Source organism: Schistocerca americana, chromosome 2, assembly GCF_021461395.2.
Source record: "Schistocerca americana isolate TAMUIC-IGC-003095 chromosome 2, iqSchAmer2.1, whole genome shotgun sequence".
Taxonomy (NCBI): Eukaryota; Metazoa; Arthropoda; class Insecta; order Orthoptera; family Acrididae; genus Schistocerca; species Schistocerca americana.
The window spans coordinates 4,449,985-4,472,425 of record NC_060120.1 but is presented as its reverse complement, the minus strand read 5'-3'; the positions used below and the strand labels follow the sequence as shown (position 1 = coordinate 4,472,425).

At 43.8% G+C, this 22,441-nt stretch overlaps 1 protein-coding gene across 1 annotated transcript in view; it reads right to left on the bottom strand.

The window, feature by feature from the left end:
• The window catches only part of LOC124595545 (ATP-binding cassette sub-family C member 4-like), a 291,780-nt gene extending 269,754 nt beyond the window's left edge, over positions 1 to 22,026 (bottom strand). Inside the window, exons 1-2 of the mRNA XM_047134323.1 lie at positions 21,934 to 22,026; positions 1,799 to 1,909 (exon numbers count right to left, since the gene is read on the bottom strand). Coding sequence (XP_046990279.1) covers positions 1,799 to 1,909; positions 21,934 to 22,010 — 188 coding nt within the window. The 5' untranslated portion in view covers positions 22,011 to 22,026. The remainder of the gene's footprint in view (positions 1 to 1,798; positions 1,910 to 21,933) is intronic.
• Between the last annotated feature and the right edge of the window lie 415 nt (positions 22,027 to 22,441).

Genomic DNA, 22,441 nt, shown 5'->3' with positions numbered 1-22,441 from the left:
TTATGAACAGTCTTACATAAAACATCGATAGTTAAAATTTGTATTTGAAATAGAAACAGGAATTTCACGTCCAATATGAAATTAAAAATAAGACGATGTTCATTGTTCATAAAAAATGATGATAAGTTTTATATTTACGAGATTTAGGTATTTCAAATTGAACGAGAAACAAAATAAAACTGGGAAGATGGTGGTGGTTGGTGGTGGTGGTTAGTGTTTAACGTCCCGTCGACAACGAGGTCATTAGAGACGGAGCGCAAGCTCGGGTTAGGGAAGGAAATCGGCCGTGCCCTTTCAAAGGAACCATCTCGGCATTCGCCTGAAACGATTTAGGGAAATCACGGAAAACCTAAATCAGGATGGCCGGAGACGGGATTGAACCGTCGTCCTCCCGAATGCGAGTCCAGTGTGCTAACCACTGCGCCACCTCGCTCGGTAAACTGGGAAGATTTGAGCTAACGAACTATTACCTAAATTTAGTCTTATTCCATTACGCTACCGCCTACCCTACACTTAGAACCGATTGTCTCTGTGAATTTATGAAAAACAAGAACAACCTATTTCTCGGCCCTTTTTAGCCGTGTTCCACGCGCGCTTTTCACTTCGGAACAGAAAGCAGCCTCAGCATTTTCATGTTGCGCATAAACCCCACGACAATCAGAGCAGAAAGCTGCAAGGGCTGTGACTGTACACGATTTTTGAAATAAAAACTACGTATCTAAAGCAATTAAGAAAAACGTTGATGGTTGTTAATACTTCTGAATATCTTAAAGTTTCATTTAACGTAACTTAATAATAAGATATCTGATACGTAAGTAGGACCTACTTTCAAGAGCGTAACAACACCAGTGTACCTATGCTACGGCTTCTGACCAATCATCGTGTTTGAGTTTGTTTACATCAGGTTTATTCTTATGATGAGCTGATTATAGTGCTGCTGCTCGCATTGTGGCTGCAATTTCCTGAGACTACAGGAATGTGTGTGTGTATGTGTGTGTGTGTGTGTGTCGTCTACTTTTGGCGAATGTCTTAGTGACAGAAAGCTTTATTTGTTTATTTGTGACTGTCATTTTGTTGTGCCTATCTGCGACTCAGCATCTCCGCTACACGGTGAGTAGTTAACTTTTCTTTTCATAATATTGTTACATTCCGACCTGGATTTTCCAGTGTTTAGTACAAATTTCTCAAACCTATTTGAAAACATATTTGCTTGCCTTAGCATTGAGGTACTATTTTTAATCGAATTACTATTTGTATTTTTAATTACTACTACAGTCACAATTATTTGTCACGAGTTCACATAACTGAATCATAAGAATTCATACAAGTTGTGTAGCCTGAGATGTTAGTCTGGATAAGACTCGTGAGAAGGTATGAAGGCGAGTGGTTAGGTTGAACTATTCAAAAACTAAAGTTGCGAGAAAGCGTTTCTTTATTATATGAAAAAATACGCAATGTGATGTTATTATCTGATATTCAAGAGCGATGTTATCGTTTTGTTTTTATGTTAACGACTCTGATTTCCAAACGGAAAAGTGACTGACGTTTACTTTCCAGGGTGGTGTTCTCATCATTATTCGATCTGTCATTAATTGACGTTGGACGAAGTGAACTGTACGGCTAGTGCTTTGATTTAGTTGAAACGCATACACTGCATAGACAAAATGACGAGAAATATACATATATTAAGGAAAAGGGACGTTGCCTAGTCGCTAGTGTTTAGGAGCATCACCAACTGTGATGGCAGATGATACCAGCCCACCATATTACATAGCCGACAGATAAGAGCAATACTTACCGTTCGAAAGTATCTCCTAATTTCGCTGACTGATCTGCTTTCAGGGTATCATATAGGTCCTCGACCTCAAGGTCCTTCTTCGATCCTTTGACGAATAAGTCTTTCAGCCACCTGAGAAGAAACGTATTGGATTAAAAAAAATAGTTTGTAATTACACGAAGATACCAGTCAGCAGTATTTGCACTAAAACGAGGAGAAAAATTCTCCTCCCATCAATCCACAATAAAACTAATTTCTATGCAAAATGAAACATTACTTCACGAAACGTGTGGAACTTCGTAATTGCATCAAATGCTGAACCTATCGACTCTTTAAAGTAGTCGTGACTGTATGTGTGAGTTAGTGCATATGTTTGTTACCCCTTCACGCTGAAATGGCTCAACGGATGTGGATGAAATTTGGAATGGAGATAGATTATACTTTGAATTAACACTTATGATATCTATCTATCTAAGGAATCAGGGTGAAAAAGTAGCGCACTCCACGATGTGTGAATACACGTACTTAATTCGTCCAGTGCTTGAGAATGAGACCACTTTGTGACTTGTAAGAATCTTCACACATAAAATCAAACCTGTTTAAAATATTTTCTCGCTGACAACGACAGCAAAATGTTGAAGGGAAAAACGTTTATTGTTTACTATATTTTCGCCGTTCATGCAGTAAAACTGCCTCTGGAAGCATGACGTTTAAATATATTATTTCTTTACTGTTAACTGCCTTCGCGACACATTTTGAAGACAGTATTCACATGTACCATTGAATGTACCAACAAAATTATATCATTGTGTGATAGATAGTTCAGGAGATGATGTCAATTACTGACATGCATGAAAAACTGTCGCATCATGTATGACATTTTAATTTATTACTTCTCTACTACTAAATCTATTCGCAATACGTTTCGCAGACAGTAGCCACGTATACCACAGGATGTAGCTGCAAAATTATATCACTGTACGACACACAGTGCAGGAAATGCGATTTGATGAACATTGAGCTGTGTAAAAATAAAACAGCAAGGCGAAATTCGCTAGAGATAAAGGTGAAATATGTGTACAAATACGTGAGAAATATGTTAAACACATGTGACATATATATGTGTTATGTGCGTATGTGGGCAATGACATGGGTAAAAAGCTCATCCTAGAACCCTGGAACAATTTTAACCAAATTTGGTACACATAAAAAAATACCATGGCGGTAAGAACCGCCAGCCTCCTATTGGGGTGGGGGTGATAAAGTGGAGAGAGAATGGAGGGGGAGGAGTTGGACAGACATAGAGGGGAAGGAGGAGGTGGATAGAGAGAGGGGAGGAGAAGTTGGACAGAGAGAGGGGGAGGAGACCGACAGAGAGAAGGGGTGGAGCAGAGGGACAGAGAGTGGTGGGGGGGGGGGGGGGGGGAGCTGGAAATGGACAGAGAGAGCGGGAAGCAGGAGACTGACTAATACAAGATTGGAATAAATACATACACGGGCATTTTTTAAATAGAAATAACAGTTTAAGCGCAGTTAACACCGCATGGTGAAACTAGTTTATGATAGCAATCCAGAGCGATATTGAATCTGCTTCCAAACAGTTGGTGCCAATAAATATAGCAATGGTGATGTTTACAGTCCTACGACTCTCATCACAATGACCATCACTGTGCTTACGAAAATAGTTGGAGGTGAGTCGCATCGGAATAATCAACAAATTGCGGGCTTTCGAAAGTAACTACGAACCCTCCGACTCAGAGTTCCAATATTAAAATTTTTGGCTGGTGTCGTTGTCTAGGGGCTGGGATACGTAGTTGCCGCATTATAGGCCAAATACTGTTGAGTTTACAGTATACGATAAGAATACACAAATGAATCGAACGGTCGAAGGTTCCTATCACTCGGCAATTGCGAATTTTATAAATGAAAGATTGCAATTAAATAAAATCTGGAGGTACTATCTTAACGACTTTAAATGATGAGTACGAAAGTAGAAGTACTTTTGGGAATACGGTATATTTCTGCAAAGCACTTATTGGTGTATATGGTCCAGCAATAAAATAAAATATAAGTTGAATAACAGGGAAACAATAGATTCCTACTGCACGTAATTAGTTATGAACAACAACACAGCTCGCGAGATATTCACTTCTAAACGCACACTACGTCTTCACTGCAGAAGCCACGGAAATCACACAAGAGCACAGGTCGGCACTCCGAAGTATTTCTATCTCCCGCGACTACGCGCAAACTGCTCCACTCTCGAAGTCTTTCCCGCTACTGTGCTGTGCGGCCGTCGCCCCGTGCAGCACTTTCCGTGTCCTGTCCCGTCCTTTTCAGAACTGCCCCGTGTCGTCTCCCGAACTCGCTCCCATCCAGTCTCCCCATTCACGAGCGCTGTGATTGGCTAGAGCGCTCTCTCTATGTCTTCAAGCCAACGCACCCACATACATATTTAAACACATACGAATTACTGGGGTTACATTTAAATAACTTGAAATTAAATAAATATTCCTACGGCTGGACCATAAACACTCTCTAACACACATTATTAAATACATAAACAATTAAATAAACATATATCAAAAGAAAGGAAGCAAAAGGTAGGCTAGGAGCCTAATGTCTCTGTGCTTTGTAATACACAGTAGATAACTGACCAGTTTCTTCGTGAATAGCATATATCGGATATTAACAAAGATATGGATGAATCAATATATTTATAAGCATGCTGCTTTGACCTCCAATAACTCATGTACTATTTAAGTTACATGCCTGCAATTAATACCAATTTGGGTTTACACTAATAGCTTTCTAAAGACACGCAAATCGACGAAATCCGAAGAACCGTTTATATTTTGGAAATTCGTTGCTGGGTGTTACTTGTATAATTTACCGTCAGATACTAAACTTTAAACTAATAAAAATATTGAACATTTGATTACACCATCAGAATCGTCGTGCAATTAATGGTAATTTACATGTTTCTTTTTGAAGTATCATGATTCATCTGGCTGATATTAATTTCTATACGAACTGTGAAATGTCTGCCATTAAGGTTTCACAAAGTTCACCATCTTTGGCACTCCCAGCGTGTCTCTTTCATCGACACAAAGCACCGTCCTCGTCACAGAGGAATTCCCAGCCACGCGGCTGGACCGTGCGCTGGGGCTACCTACCCCCCCCTCTCGACCGTGCTAACGCTGCCCACCAAGTGTTCGCTGACGGATCCCGGCTTTGACGAGCGTCCAAGTGCGGCCACGCCAACTTAGAATATCTTGAGGCCGCCACAACTCGCCCGCTACCTCACAGAATCGATCAACATTTGAATAGGAGCGATGCGACTGTTCGACGATGTTGGCAGGAATGGGTGAACCATAGCCGAACACAGCGTCAAGAATGAAGCGGTCGACCTAGAGAGACAGCATAGCGAGAGGAATCGTCAGAGAGGCACTCAGAGCCCGAGATTGACCATCACCGTCGATCTGACTGGTGCTTCAGTGACCACAAGGACCATTAATAAGTGGCACACAGGAAGGGGGCTGATTTCACGGCGACCCTTACACCGACCACCATTGACGTCTGTACAACATCAAGCCCGTTTACAGTGGTGTCAGGTGCATTCGGCGTGAAATCTCACTGCCTGGAGTGGAACTGTCTTCAGTGATGAGTCGCGCTTCGAGCTGAGCCCCGATTACCAGCGAAAGCGTGTCTGGGGACACCCTGGGCAGCGGTGGGGTACCAGCCCAGATGTCATCCGCCATAAGCTGCTACAGCCATGAGCGACGGTCTGTGCTGGCACTTCATTTCGTAGCACGACGCCTTCGGTTGTCATCCGCTGCATCTTGGCAACGTAGCGGATCGTCGACTACACTCTACAGTGCGTTTAGTTGCCCTTCATAGCGAGCCATTTTGTGCTTACATTTGTGCAAGATAATGCCCGCCCGCACATGCGAGAACTACTGTTGTCTTCGTGCTCGCTAAACCCTGCCTTGACTGCTAAGTTCACCGGGTCTCTCCCGAACCGAGGACGTTTGCAGCGCAGTGGTCAGGCTCCTGCAGCCACCTCGGGATTTTGACGACCTAACGCGCCAGTTTGACAGAATTTGGAATGATATCCCTCAGGACGATATCCAACAACTCTATGAATCAATACCAATCCGAATAACTGCCTGCATAACGATCATAAACAGACCAAGGCGTTATTGAATGGCTCAATTTGTGAAGCTCTTTCTCTTGAATAAATCATCAAATTATTCTGAAATTGTGATGATTTGTTTGTCTGTATACGTGTACATCACAGCTACCGATTTCCCTTCCATTCGGAAGATTCCTTTGTGGCACGTCGTTTCTATTTTTCGGTAGTGTATTACTGTTTTAGTTACTGTTAGAAAAAAGGAACGAACGTGTAATTAGACACAGCACCAGCTCAGACAGGAGGAGGACAGGGAAAGAAATCGATCGTTTCCGTTTCAAGGGAACCACCACAGTATTCGCCTTAATTAATTTAGGGAAAACACAGGGAACCTAAATCTGAAAGACTGCGTGGAGTAATATCAGAGACTACTAATGACTAGTAATACTACTGTTAGTAGTGGCAGTACTAGTAATAACAATCGTTTTCTGCTCTCGGGAAATTAAACTGCAGTGATCGGAAAAGTAAATTATGTCTCATTGGTGACATCCATTTTGTTCAATCCAAATTCTCGACAAATCAGAGAGTAAAGAGTGGACATGTAAATTATGTCGAATGTGCGCATCGCTATGGCTCATTTCAAAATTATCCATATTCCAAATTTTACTTCTGCGGTTTCATGCGCTCCACACTTTACATAATGTTCGTCACATCCGGTAAAAACTCTCTAACTCCTTAGCGGAGAAGTTGTAGTGGGAATACCCGCTTTATATCTAAGAGGTGAGTGTGCCGCATGCGTATCTAATCGTGAGTGGGGATATGTAATCAAATATTTCTCAAGTTTGCACAGACAGATAACCGGCATCCTCTGTAAAATGCCGCAAAGCAGGCCGACATGAAAGGTGCTGGAGTAAGTTCTTCCTCTGCAGTTGCTCTAAAAACAGTCGCAGTACACTAGATGGAAAATGAAATCAAATAACTCTGAAGACGTGGAGTATAAACGCTTTGTTTAAACGAGGTACCAATAGAGAGCAGTGAAGGCAGTAATTTAGATTGCCTTCCTGTGATAGGGGCAGGCACGCCGTGTTTGAAATGCTGAGCCTGTAAGAACTGTATTTGTCTTTCTGAAAGGATGATTTGTGTTGACCATTTACCACCTGCGATTCATTGGGAGAATCTTAAGGAAACGAAATTCATCTGAAAAAGAAATGGCTTATAAAACACCATTCGACCGATTGTAGTGTATTTCTAGTCGGTCGAATTACCTCGGAGGAAACGGTCTATTGACACACAGTCAACATGGGTTTAGAAAACATCGTTCCTGTGAAACACAACTAGCTCTTTATTCACATGAAGTGCTAAATGCTATTGACAAGGGATTTCAGATCGATTCCGTATTCCTGGATTTCCGGAAGGCTTTTGACACTGTGCCACACAAGCGGCTCGTAGTGAAATTGCGTGCTTACGGAATATCGTCTCAGTTATGTGACTGGATTTGCTATTTCCTGTTACAGAAGTCACAGTTCGTAGTAATTGACGGAAAGTCTTGATGTTCCTTATCTACATAAACGATTTGGGAGACAATCTGAGCAGCCGTCTTCGGTTGTTTGCAGATGACGCTGTCGTTTATCGACTAATAAAGTCATCAGAAGATCAAAACAAACTGCAAAACGATTTAGAAAAAAATATCTGAATGGTGCGAAAAGTTGACCCTAAATAACGAAAAGTGTGAGGTCATCCACATGAGTACTAAAAGGAACTCGTTAAACTTCGGTTACACGATAAATCAGTCTAATCTAAAAGCCGTACATTCAACTAAATACCTGGGTATTACAATTACGAACAACTTAAACTGGAAACAACACATAGAAAATGTTGTGGGGAAGGCTAACCAAAGACCGCGTTTTATTGGCAGGACCTACTAAGGAGACTGCCTACACTACGCTTGTCCGTTCCCTTTTACAATACTGCTGCGCGGTGTGGGATCCTTACCAGGTAGCACTGACGGAGTACATCGAAAAAGTTCAAAAAAAGGCAGCACGTTTTGTATTATCGCGAAATATGGGAGAGAGTGTCACAGAAATGATACAGGATTTGAGCTGGACGTCATTAAAAGAAAGGCGTTTCTCATTGCGACGGAATCTTCTCACGAAATTCCAACCACCGACTTTCTCCTCCGAATGCGAAAATATTTTAGTTGACGCCGACCTACATACGGCGGAACTATCACCACGATAAAAAAAGGGAAATGAGAGCTCGTACGGAAAGATATAGGTGTTCATTCTTTCCGCGCGCTATACGAGATTGGCATAATAGAGAATTGTGAAGGTGGTTCGATGAACCCTGTGCCAGGCACTTAAATGTGATTTTCAGAGTATCCATGTAGATGTGGATGTATCCTTGCTGCGAGGTAGTAAAGTTCAGGACATAGAGAATGCGTAAAGATGAGCACCGCATACCGCAACAAGATAGTTTGTCATCTTCAACTTTTATAGTCCTGTCTTCCTCAGTTGCGTGTAATATTACGGTATATTAATAATTTTTACTTATGGACCGTCTGACAGCAACTGAATAAAACACAATTTTAGTGCCATACGCGTTTCGCCTTTATTTTCTGCAAGGCATCATCAGTGGCAGGATGCGTGGACAATTTCCTACATATTACGCTCCTGTTGCATTTTTGGTGTTGTTCTTCTTCTTATGAACGCCAATTTGAGGTTTTTTTCCCCATTCCACAACACTATGCACTGAACGCTTGTTTTAAAGCAATGTTTTGGTTTCTGTTGCCGACCAAAAATGCAACAGGAGCGTAACATGTAGGAAATTGTCCACGCATCCTGCCACTGATGATGCCTTGCAGAAAATAAAGGCGAAACGCGTATGGCACTAAAATTGTGTTTTATTCAGTTGCTGTCAGACGGTCCATAAGTAAAAATTATTAATATACCGTAAGTTCGTTTGTAACCGCGAGAGGGTTACAGAGGCGTTCATCACACTCCACTGCCAGGGCCCCAAACAGCATTCCTGTTAAGTTTTGAAGAGCGTTCTTTCCAAGAAGATTTAGGATACCTGTTACTTCCGTATAAATCTCACAAAACGTCGCGGTGGAAAAATCATGTCATTTAGAACTGAGGAAAGAGTTTAACAACAGTCGCTCTTCGCAAGCACCGTTCTTGAGCAGAGCAGGAAGGAAAGGAAATGTTAGCTGTCCTTCACACACAGTAAGGTGGCCTACAGAGAATAGATGTAGATATGTTGATACTGGTAATCAGCTATATTTCAGTGATGATGTTCTGTGGTCCTCAGGGAGGCTGTTCGGTGCTCCAGAAGAATTTCCCAGCGTGTTGGATGTGAGATGCGATTAGTCAGTAACTGTCGTAGTGATGCAAAGAAGATGCGTGCACCGTCGCCCTCCTGCAAGTCAGAGGCAAATAGACTCATGCCTGGGCCAACGTGTTGGGTAAGCGGCTGTCGCTGATCGCGCAAAAAAAAAGTACGACCAATGATGCGTCCAGGTGGGACGTGCTATTTACTGCAAGCTTGTCTGCGAGCAAGGGTGTCGCTCACCAGGTTTCCTGTCATATGTGATTACCATACAGCCAACCTCCAATGATACAGCGAAGGACGCAGTTGGAGGGACAAGTGGTGACGAAATCAAATTCTAGCTTGGCATCAGTGATGGTCGACTGCAGCTGCACTGTCGACCAGAAGAGCAGCAACTGCTGGTGTGTATCAGGCAGTGACTTGCAGCACCCTGTCAGCACATCGTGGTGTAGGGAGCCGCAGTCAACAAAGAGTGTACATCTCTGGTATTTGTTGGGGCAACGCTGAACAGAGCAGCCGTACATCCAGAACTTCAGCCGCTCCTTGAACATCTACATCGATACTCCGCAAGCCACAGTGCGGCACGTGGTGGAGGGTACCGTGTACCGTTACTACTCAATTCCTCTTCCGCTCCACTCGTAAACAGAGCGAGGGAAAAACGACCGCCTATATGCCTCCGTATGAACCTTAATTACTCGTATCCCATCTTCGTGGTCCTTAACACGCAATGTATGTTACCGGCAGTAGAACCGTTCGGCAGGCAGCTTCCAATGTCGGTCCTGTATATTTTCTCAATCCCTGTTTCTCGAGAAGAACGTCGTCTTCTCTCCAGGGATTCCCATTTGAGTCCCCGAAGCGTCTCCGTAACACTTACGTGTTGATCGAACGTACCGGTAACAAACCTAGCAGCCCACCTCTGAACTGTTTGGATGCCTTCCTTCAATCCGACCTGGTACGGCTCAAAAACACTCGGGCAGTACTCAAGAACAGGTCGCACCAGCGTCCAGTATGCGGTCTCCCTTACAGGTGAACCACTCTTTCCTAAAATTCTCCCAATAAACCGAAGTCGACCATTCGCCTTTCATGCCACAGTTCTCACGTGCTCATGTCGCTTTGCAACGCTACGCCCAGATATTTAAGCGACTTGACCGTGTCAAGCAGGACACTAGCAATACTGTACCCGAACATTACAGGCTTGATCTTCCTACTCATCCGCATTAACTTACATTTTCCCACATTTAGGGCTAGCTTCCATTTATCAAACTGAAACGTCCCTTAGAAAAAATTTATGAATGACTGTGATGGTAAACCCCTTACGTTATTTGATTTTCAAACAGCTGAGCAAAACTGAACGTACTCAGATATTTCTCTCTTTACTTATTCTGGTCATCACTAAACTGACACACAATTTTTACCTCAACGCAATCTGACTTTCAATAATCCCTACAAAAGAATGGCCCTGACTAACAATAACCTATACCTTCCACGAATCACTTACCTCACAAAAACTTCATTACTCGAACTACTGCAATACAGCGAGCGCCACTACTGCCAACTAAATAAAAGATTCAAACTCCTGAAGGCACTAACTACTGATAGGCATAGTTAGCAAATGAAAGATTTTGATAGAGAACAAACAATGTATTTACCTTAATAATGTTCCAAAGTCATCATATATATATCAGTTCATGATATCCAGTCTTACAAATTTACTCTGTCTGATGGACCCACACCCAGATCGTCCGCTCTTAAAATTCTGCCATCTCTGTTCCCACATCCACCACCGCTGGCGGCTCACCTCCAACTGCGTAACGCTACGCGCTGTTAACAGCCAACTGCCCAACACTGCAATGGCGAATATTCCAACAATGCCAACCAGCCACAGACTTCACACAGCACAGTCAGTGTTTTTCATCTAGGGCGCTACGTGGCGTTACCAACATAAAAACCAAAACAGTCTACTTACAAAACGAATTGGAAATTTTGTCTAAGTCATCTCGTATGTTCCTACAGTCACTCAACTTCGACACTTTACGGTACACCACGGCATCATCAGCAAACAACCGCAGATTGCTGCCCACCCTGTCACCAAAATCATTTATGTATATAGAGAACAACATCGGCCCTATCACACTTGCCTGGGGCACTCCTGACGGTACCTGTGTCTCTGGTGGACACACGCTGTCGAGGAGAACGTACTGGGTTCTACCAGGCGATCAAAAAGTCAGTTTAAATTTGAAAACTGAATAAATCACGGAATAATGTAGATAGAGAGGTAAAAATTGACACACGTGCTTGGAATGACATGGGGTTTTATTAGAACCAAAAAATAGTTCACAAAATGTCCGACAGATAGCCCTGGACAGCAAAACGTCAGTGACTGCGCATGACAATCGTCATGCTTGGCCTCCCAGGTCCCCAAACCTCAGTCGGTGCGATTATTGGCTTTGGGGTTACCTGAAGTCGCAAGTGTATCGTGATCGACCGCCACCTCTAGGGATGCTGAAAGACAACATCCGACGCCAATGCCTCACCATAACTCCGGACATTCTTTGCAGTGCTGTTCACAACATTATTCCTCGACTACAGCTATTGTTGAGAAATGGTGGTTGACATATTGAGCGTTTCCTGTAAAGAACATCATCTTTGCTTTGTCTTACTTTGTTGTGCTAATTATTGCTATTCTGAACAGATGAAGCGCCATCTGTCGGACATTTTTTGAACTTTTTTATTCTTTTTCTTTCTAATAAAACCCCATGTCATTCCAAGCATGTGTGTCAATTTGTACCTCTCTATCTACATTATTCCGTGATTTATTCAGTTTTCAAATTTACATTGACTTTTTGATCACCCGGTATTATTTAAGAAGTCTTCAAGCCACTCACATGTCTGTGAACTTACTCCATACGCTCGCACCTTCGTTAACAGGCAGCAATAGGGCACCGTGTCAAATGCTTTCCGGAAATCTAGAAATATGGAATCTGCCTGTTGCCTGCTGGCCTTCATCCATAGTCGCAGTATATCATGTGAGAAAACGGCAAACTGAGTTTCGCATGAGCGATTCTTTCTAAAACCATGCTGAATCTCGGACTTTTTAAGCTTCTCACTCTCAAGAAACTTTATTATATTCGAACTGAGAATATGTCAAAGGATTCTGCGGCAAACAGAAGTTAAGGATGTTGGTCTGTAATTTTGGGGGTCCGTTCTGTTATCCTTCTTATATAGCGGAGTAGACAATATTCCATTGGAACTACTGACGGCCGTGGGAGAGCCAGTCCTGACAAAACTCTACCATCTGGTGAGCAAGATGTATGAAACAGGCGAAATACCCTCGGACTTCAAGAAGAATATAATAATTCCAATCCCAAAGAAAGCAGGTGTTGACAGATGTGAAAATTACCGAACTATCAGCTTAATAAGTCACAGCTGCAAAATACTAACACGAATTCTTTACAGACGAATGGAAAAACTGGTAGAGGCCAACCTCGGGGAAGATCAGTTTGGATTCCGTAGAAACACTGGAACACGTGAGGCAATACTGACCTTACGACTTATCTTAGAAGAAAGATTAAGGAAAGGCAAACCTACGTTTCTAGCATTTGTAGACTTAGAGAAAGCTTTTGACAATGTTGACTGGAAAACTCTCTTTCAAATTCTAAAGGTGGCAGGGGTAAAATACAGGGAGCGAAAGGCTATTTACAATTTGTACAGAAACCAGATGGCAGTTATAAGAGTCGAGGGACATGAAAGGGAAGCAGTGGTTGGGAAGGGAGTAAGACAGGGTTGCAGCCTCTCCCCGATGTTGTTCAATCTGTATATTGAGCAAGCAGTAAAGGAAACAAAAGAAAAATTCGGAGTAGGTATTAAAATTCATGGAGAAGAAATAAAAACTTTGAGGTTCGCCGATGACATTGTAATTCTGTCAGAGACAGCAAAGGACTTGGAAGAGCAGTTGAATGGAATGGACAGTGTCTTGAAAGGAGGATATAAGATGAACATCAACAAAAGCAAAACAAGGATAATGGAATGTAGTCTAATTAAGTCGGGTGATGCTGAGGGAATTAGATTAGGAAATGAGGCACTTAAAGTAGTAAAGGAGTTTTGCTATTTGGGGAGCAAAATAACTGATGATGGTCGAAGTAGAGAGGATATAAAATGTAGGCTGGCAATGGCAAGGAAAGCGTTTCTGAAGAAGAGAAATTTGTTAACATCCAGTATTGATTTAAGTGTCAGGAAGTCATTTCTGAAAGTATTCGTATGGAGTGTAGCCATGTATGGAAGTGAAACATGGACGATAAATAGTTTGGACAAGAAGAGAATAGAAGCTTTCGAAATGTGGTGCTACAGAAGAATGCTGAAGATTAGATGGGTAGATCACGTAACTAATGAGGAAGTATTGAATAGGATTGGGGAGAAGAAAACTTTGTGGCACAACTTGACCAGAAGAAGGGATCGATTGGTAGGACATGTTCTGAGGCATCAAGGGATCACCAATTTAGTATTGGAGGGCAGCGTGGAGGGTAAAAATCGTAGAGGGAGACCAAGAGATGAACACACTAAGCAGATTCAGAAGGATGTAGGTTGCAGTAGGTACTGGGAGATGAAAAAGCTTGCACAGGATAGAGTAGCATGGAGAGCTGCATCAAACCAGTCTCAGGACTGCAGACCACAACAACAACAAACATAGCGGAGTCACGTGCGCTTTTTTCCTGTCGCTTGGGACTTTGTGCTGGGCAAGAGATTCGCGATAAATGCAAGCCGGGTAAAGGGCCACTGCCGTAGAGTACTCTGTAAAATCGAACTTGTATCCCATCCGGATCCGGTGCTTCATTTGCTTTCAAATCTTTTAGCTGCTTCTCTACGCCAGGTATGCTTATTACTTCGTCGTCCATACGGGAGTCTGTGCGATGGTCACATGACGGTGTGTTTCTGCGGTTCTCCTGTGTGAACGATTTCTTGAACGTGAAATTTAAAACTTCGCCTTTCGTTTTGCTGTCTTTAACCGCTACAGAAGACTGGTCAATAAGGGACTGAATGCAAGCCTTGGACACAGCGATTTTATGTAAGACCGGATTATTCTCGGATTCTCTGCCAGATCCTTTGCTCAGGTGTGACAGTGGTGGTTGTATGCTTCGCGCACAGATCTTTTCACACACGCACGAATCTCTACTAACCTTCGCTTGGTGCCATTTCTGCGTACCCTTTTGAACCGAGAGTGCTGCAGCCTCTGCTTCCTCAGTATCTTCCGAATTTCGTTATTAAACTACGGTGGGTCTTTTCCATCCTTTATCCAGTTACTATAATAGGCACATAATTCTATAGACCGCGATCTACAATCTGCTTAAACTTTGCCCATAATTCCTCTACATCCATCTTACTGGAACTAAGTGATGCCAATTCACTGTCTAAGTGAGATGCTGATCACTGCTTTATCTCATCTAACTAACAGAAACACTCTCTACCCTTCTTAAATGATTTATTAACTTTCGTAATCATAGTTGCTATAATGACGTCATGACAGCTAATCCCCGTCTCTGAACTGACATTTTGGCCAGCACGATCATATCTTTCGCCACTGAGCATGTGTTGGACGTGATGGGACGATAGCTGGCCTGATTTGCACTACGTAGAACACTTAAACTCAAATGGTTACGATGAGCGCTAGATGACGATTTGATGTGTTAATTTAGTAACAAGATACTGGTTTTGGTGATTATTCATCAAAGTAGAGCAAGGTTAGCTTTATAATCCCTCAAAAGCGATCAGGACAATTACAAAAGAAATAAACAAGACAAGTATTCTGGTTAAAAAAAAAAAAATGGTTCAAATGGCTCTGAGCACTATGGGACTTAACATCTGAGGTCATCAGTCCCCTAGAACTTAGAACTACTTAAACCTAACTAATCTGAGGACATCACATACATCCGTGCCCGAGGCAGCATTCGAACCTGCGACCGTAGCGGTTGTGCGGTTCCAGACTGAAGCGCCTAGAACCGCTCAGCCACAGCGGCCGGCCCGTTGAAGGTTAATTGACGTATGGCTGCACAACTTCAAATAAGTACAGCAAAACGGAGTATTTGTAACCTTGCTTTTCAAGGTCACAATGAATCGTTTCGAGTACGTAGCAGAACGTTTCCTGCTTTATCTGATATATTCGTATAACCTCCTGGTTTTTCCGATAACTGATGATAGAGTGTGCAGTACTCGAGACGTTCTTTTTGAGACAGGTAGACTCGTACTTTAGCTCGTTCACATGCATCAGCGTCTTTTTGATAGCAAAAGCCGCAATGTAGCAGTCGTGTCCAAGCACAGAGGTGTAGTGGTATCTGTCCCGCATTTGGAGATTAAAATCTAACCTACCTCATACACAGAGCAGGTTCTAACCTAACCTGACTCCCTTAATATCACCAAAAAACTGATGAAGTTTATCAGACGCACCGTGACCAAGCTGTCGTTCAATGTTGTCGGGCGACCTCTGGCGACGGCATGTGACGGCTGTTTTCGGCGGCTCTTTGAAGGCAGCGCAAGCAGTAAAGGAAACAAAAGAAAAATTCGTAGTAGGTATTAAAATCCATGGAGAAGAAATAAAAACTTTGAGGTTCGCCAATGGCATTGTAATTCTGTCAGAGACACCAAACGACCTGGAAGAACAGTTGAACGGAATGGGCAGTGTCTTGAAAGGAGGGTATAAGATGAACATCAACAAAAGCAAAACGAGGATAATGGAACTTAGTCGAATTAAGTCGGGTGATGCTGAGGGAATTAGATTAGGAAATGAGACACTTAAAGGAGTAAAGGAGTTTTGCTATTTGGGGAGCAAAATAACTGATGATGGTCGAAGTAGAGAGGATATAAAATGTAGACTGGCAATGGCAAGGAAAGCGTTTCTGAAGAAGAGAAATCTGTTAACATCGTGTATAGATTTAAGTGTCAGGAAGTCATTTCTGAAAGTATTTGTATGGAGTGTAGCCATGTATGGAAGTGAAACATGGTCGATAAATAGTTTGGACAAGAAGAGAATAGAAGCTTTTGAAATGTGGTGCTACAGAAGAATGCTGAAGATTAGATGGGTAGATCACATAACTAATGAGGAAGTATTGAATAGGATTGGGGAAAAGCGGAGTTTGTGGCACAACTTGACTAGAAGAAGGGATCGGTTGGTAGGACATATTCTGAGGCATCAAGGGAGCACAAATTTAGCATTGGAGGGCAGCATGCAGGGTAAAAATCGTAGAGGGAGACCAAGAGGTGAATACACTAAGCAGATTCAGAAGGATGTAGGTTGCAGTATAAGTACTGGGAGATGAAGAAGCTTGGACAGGATAGAGTAGCATGGAGAGCTGCATCAAACCAGTCTCAGGTCTGAAGACCACAACAACAATGAAGGCAGACAAAGAGTCGCCAGGCGTATTGTTTCTGATGTCTCGACAGGTATTTCCAGTTTTGTTTTTGCAATGTGCAGCTGGAGTCAACGCAAAGAAATACTGCTCATCACATGCTTCATGCGGCACTCAGTTTCAACTTAAAGCGTCAGTTTGTTTTCCCGTTACAGACAATATTGGTTTTAAATGCCCATTCGATACAGTGGTCTCAAATTAGCATAGAGCAATATTCGTTTTATCGATACGTCTTAACAGGGACAGCAAAACGAGGAGTAACCGGTACTCGAGCAGTGGCACCGGGGCCCTGCTGATTGCTACCGCCGTACAGCAGCGCTAGTCTTTCGCTGCTGTAGTACTGCTAACTCTTCCTGTTTTACTGTCCCTGTTCACACGCGTGCAGTAGACAATTGGTGTCGCATGAAACGTGTGATGGGCAGTATTTGTCTGGCCTGACTGCAGCTATGCACTGCAAAACAAAATTGCAAATATTTTCCGAGACACCAGAGAAAATGCGCCCGATGACTTTCAGGAGAGACATCCCGCATGTAATACTGAAACTTGGAAACAAATATGTAGGGTATTTGAGTGATCTATCAACTTGAGAATTGTGAACAGGAAGTATTCTGGTCTACCATCGCATGACATTGTGTAGCGTTCTTCTATGATGTCTGTGATTCTCCGCAATCACAAAGTGGGAATGTTGCACACCCCACTTGTGAGAAAAAGTAAGTATACTCATCTGCCACGTTGGATCTAATTCTGTCTAACACGGACGAAGTTTTGCATGCCAGTGCAAATTCCGGTGGCTTTAGGGTGATGAATGACATATTATTATTTTGTTATCCAGTCAATTCTTCAGTCCATGCATTGGTAAGGTTGAACTCACCTTCCACAGAGAGTATTGCCGTTTTTGTCGGTGGTCGTCTAGAATGGAGTCGATTGTCGATTATGGTTTGCAGGCGACCGTGCCTATTCGTCATAACCGATTTCGTCCAAATTTATAGTATATGCAGGCTTGGCCAGAAATGGATGTGACAGAGATGGGAGCCCCAGTTGGCCAAGCGTTTAGAAAAAAATAGAATTTATGGCTTGGGTCGCGTGCGTCTTTAGCCACTTATGTTACCAGGGTTTCCTGTATTTGGCTCTGCGGAAAAGGTACAGAACAGTAATCCGCGAGTCATTTGGGCGAGTCCCTATGAGAACTTTTTTTATTTACGGTTGTTACATCACATTGCAAACACAGAAATAATGCTCAGTGTACTGTATTTATTAATACACTCCTGGAAATGGAAAAAAGAACACATTGACACCGGTGTGTCAGACCCACCATACTTGCTCCGGACACTGCGAGAGGGCTGTACAAGCAATGATCACACGCACGGCACAGCGGACACACCAGGAACCGCGGTGTTGGCCGTCGAATGGCGCTAGCTGCGCAGCATTTGTGCACCGCCGCCGTCAGTGTCAGCCAGTTTGCCGTGGCATACGGAGCTCCATCGCAGTCTTTAACACTGGTAGCATGCCGCGACAGCGTGGACGTGAACCGTATGTGCAGTTGACGGACTTTGAGCGAGGGCGTATAGTGGGCATGCGGGAGGCCGGGTGGACGTACCGCCGAATTGCTCAACACGTGGGGCGTGAGGTCTCCACAGTACATCGATGTTGTCGCCAGTGGTCGGCGGAAGGTGCACGTGCCCGTCGACCTGGGACCGGACCGCAGCGACGCACGGATGCACGCCAAGACCGTAGGATCCTACGCAGTGCCGTAGGGGACCGCACCGCCACTTCCCAGCAAATTAGGGACACTGTTGCTCCTGGGGTATCGGCGAGGACCATTCGCAACCGTCTCCATGAAGCTGGGCTACGGTCCCGCACACCGTTAGGCCGTCTTCCGCTCACGCCCCAACATCGTGCAGCCCGCCTCCAGTGGTGTCGCGACAGGCGTGAATGGAGGGACGAATGGAGACGTGTCGTCTTCAGCGATGAGAGTCGCTTCTGCCTTGGTGCCAATGATGGTCGTATGCGTGTTTGGCGCCGTGCAGGTGAGCGCCACAATCAGGACTGCATACGACCGAGGCACACAGGGCCAACACCCGGCATCATGGTGTGGGGAGCGATCTCCTACACTGGCCGTACACCACTGGTGATCGTCGAGGGGACACTGAATAGTGCACGGTACATCCAAACCGTCATCGAACCCATCGTTCTACCATTCCTAGACCGGCAAGGGAACTTGCTGTTCCAACAGGACAATGCACGTCCGCATGTATCCCGTGCCACCCAACGTGCTCTAGAAGGTGTAAGTCAACTACCCTGGCCAGCAAGATCTCCGGATCTGTCCCCCATTGAGCATGTTAGGGCTGGATGAAGCGTCGTCTCACGCGGTCTGCACGTCCAGCACGAACGCTGGTCCAACTGAGGCGCCAGGTGGAAATGGCATGGCAAGCCGTTCCACAGGACTACATCCAGCATCTCTACGATCGTCTCCATGGGAGAATAGCATCCTGCATTGCTGCGAAAGGTGGATATACACTGTACTAGTGCCGACATTGTGCATGCTCTGTTGCCTGTGTCTATGTGCCTGTGGTTCTGTCAGTGTGATCATGTGATGTATCTGACCCCAGGAATGTGTCAATAAAGTTTCTCCTTCCTGGGACAATGAATTCACGGTGTTCTTATTTCAATTTTCAGGAGTGTATTTTCATGAAAGGCGTGAAAAAGAAAGGCGAAGAAAAATTTGGGATTGCAAGTAAATTTCCAGGTGTACATTAGAACTTCGTATGTAAAATTAGATGCTATTATATATATAGTGAAGCGGCGAGTGACAGTTTGTACGAAGGCCTCCTACTTATCAGGCAGGTGCTTTAGCCACTGAGTCACCCTGGTACAGCGGCTCACACAACTGCACGGATTATTCTGGCACGCCATCCTCCTCGATCCAAATTCTCACTGCTGCTCCAAGCCACTTTAAACTCCCCCTTACACACGAACAGAATTGCTGAGACTCTCCATGTTCAGGAATAGCAACTCAGCATCAAACGTAAATAGACAGATCCAGCCTGATACCCAGGTGCAGATACTTACACATAAGAAATGACACAATTTCAGGGACGTTATTGGTCTCATATAGATATGGTTTTATGTATATAGACTATATATATAAAACCATATATGTATGAGGCCAGTAAAGTCTCTGAAATTGTGTCATTTCATTCCAAAATTAGGTGCCTTTATTATCTTACAGTTGCTGATCCACACGTGCTGGCGTGATGTTCATCTTAAAAACACGTTATAGATGCAGCATTCTTACAACTAAACGGTTGTTTGAAAGCGTCTAGAGGAAAGCAGACTAGATCTACATTCACGAAAGGTACTCTCTCATCGCACAGTTCGACAGAAAACCACTCGAAACGCACAACTTCGCCGAATATTGGCGAGAATAGCTGTTGACGAACAGTGGACTGTGTTTTCATGAAGTCCATTCCGGATGTAACTTCCTGTGAGATACGGGAGCAGTTTTGAAACATTCACTTCAATACTGCATGATGGCAGTCTTTCTTCGTCTAGCAAAATCTCATCGTGTAATAACGAAGTTGTCTTTCCTCGCCACGGGTCAGTTAACAAAATAAATTTGTTTTCCTACACGTAAGGCTTCGTCGCATCGTTCAAATTTTTTAAAAATGTAATACTGGTAGCCTTTGCGAAAGAGCTGATTTGATAATACCAGCCAATTTGAGAATGCTTTGGGGAGGTTCGCCACATTCATTTAGTCGTCATTGTCCCTGGGCTACACTTTACCCAACGAACCCAAAAAATTTCGCTATCATAACACATTTTGTTCAATTGCAGTTGTGTCAGTCGACACTAAAAAATATAAATCAAGATGGTAATGCAATAAACCGAGTAATGTGAGTAGACGTGAAGATTGTTATGCAAACGAAGTGTTATAGATGACATCAAAGTTGAATAAGATTTTTCTAAAGTTTATACACTCTTTCTCCACGTCGAGGGTTATTAACGCGGAAATTTGGAAATTTGTCGTAAGTTCCTATGGGACCAAACTGCTGAGGTCATCGGTCCCTAGGCTTACACACCGCTTAACCTAACTTAAACTAACTGACGCTAACGACAACACACACACCCATGCCCGAAGGAGGACTCGATCCTCTGCCGGGGGGCAGCAGAGCGAACTGTGGCAAGGCGCCTTACACCGAACGGATATCCCGCTCAGCTTTGAACGCGTCATTATCGGTGTTGATAACCTAGACTTAATAATGTGAAGATGTAATTTCAGATCGTAGACTCAAAAAAAGTGGCGTCCAAATTCCTATTACTAACATGGAAATATGAAATTTGCGTGCACTATTGAAATACCATCACCGTTTAGGTGCAAAACGATACCTTAAAAGTACTGTCGGGTAAGTAGAATACTAATAATCTTTTGATCTGTATGCTTGTTGTCAAATTTATTACTTGTGGACAATGTTTACAAACTCACCGACACAGTTATATCAAAAGGAATCTAGGGCCGGCCGATTTGGCCTAGCGGTTCTAGGCGCTTCAGTCTGGAACCGCGAGACTGCTACGGTCGCAGGTTCGAATCCTGCCTTGGGCATGGATGTGTGTGATGTCCTTAGGTTAGTTAGGTTTAAGTAGTTCTAAGTCTAGGGGACTGATGACCTCAGATGTTCAAGTCCCATAGTGCTCAGAGCCATTTGAGCCACTAAACTGGTAGCACAGCATTAGTTACTTACCTCAGAGCTTTTATTTCTTGATATTCCTTCATAACCCAGGTGCACTATGCTTTATAATCAACATAGAACCTTGTAATGCGGGCAGCCATAGCGGTTAAACTTCATAATGAATTTTAGTAAAATAAACCGCAAGACAGCTGTAACTGGTGATTTCTTCATTGTCACAACCGGTTTCGCTGCGTTAAAACAGCATCCTCAGGTAAAAACATTGTCACATTAGCACGCCGAGTCCCCCCCCCCCCCCCCAATGTTCGTAGTAAAAAATCAAACCCCTGAAGAGGGGAAGTCGTCAAAATAATGCCGCTCCGGTGTTCTGTTTTATTTATTTTGACGACTTCCCCTCTTCAGGGGTTTGGTTTTTGACTACGAACGATGGGAGCGTCTCGGTGCACTATGTTTTCACCTGAGAACGTTGTTTTAATTCAGCGAAATGAGCTGTGACAATAAAGAAATCAATAGTTACAGCTGTCCTGTAAGTCATTTTACTTTCATTGATTATAATCAACAACTGCGAGTCGTTGCCCGAAGTAAACAAGTGCAGATCGTGAAACGGCAGGCACATACCAAAAGAAGAGCACCGAGACGGGGTTGGCTGTGGCACGCGGGTTGGAGTTGGCCCTGTTCTTGGATGAGGTGTCCATGGCACACCCCCGTATCCTCTCGTGGCCGCTGAGCTACTGCCGATCGTCGATACGCGATGCCTACTCGACCTGGCTGTACGCACGCTGTGTAACATCGGCGGTCGGGGTGGGAGGCGTTATCCCCCTCCACGGTCTCTCGCCGGTGACAAACTGCTAATAACAGGGTCCCTTATCTGCCACGTCGCTATCGCACTGCAGATGCGGCGCCTGTCGAAGTGACATCCTGCACAGAAAGTGAGAACATTATTCACACTATCCAGAGAATTAACTTTGGAGATGTCACACAGCTCGATACTTGAGTTGAGGGTGAACTGGTGAGTTGCAGCCTGATAATCTCGCTTCAGATTTTCTGTGCCCGAATGCCGCATGGCATCAGCTAATAAGTGACTCAGCTTCGCATCCAACTTTTCTTCTTCCATTCCCATCTTACC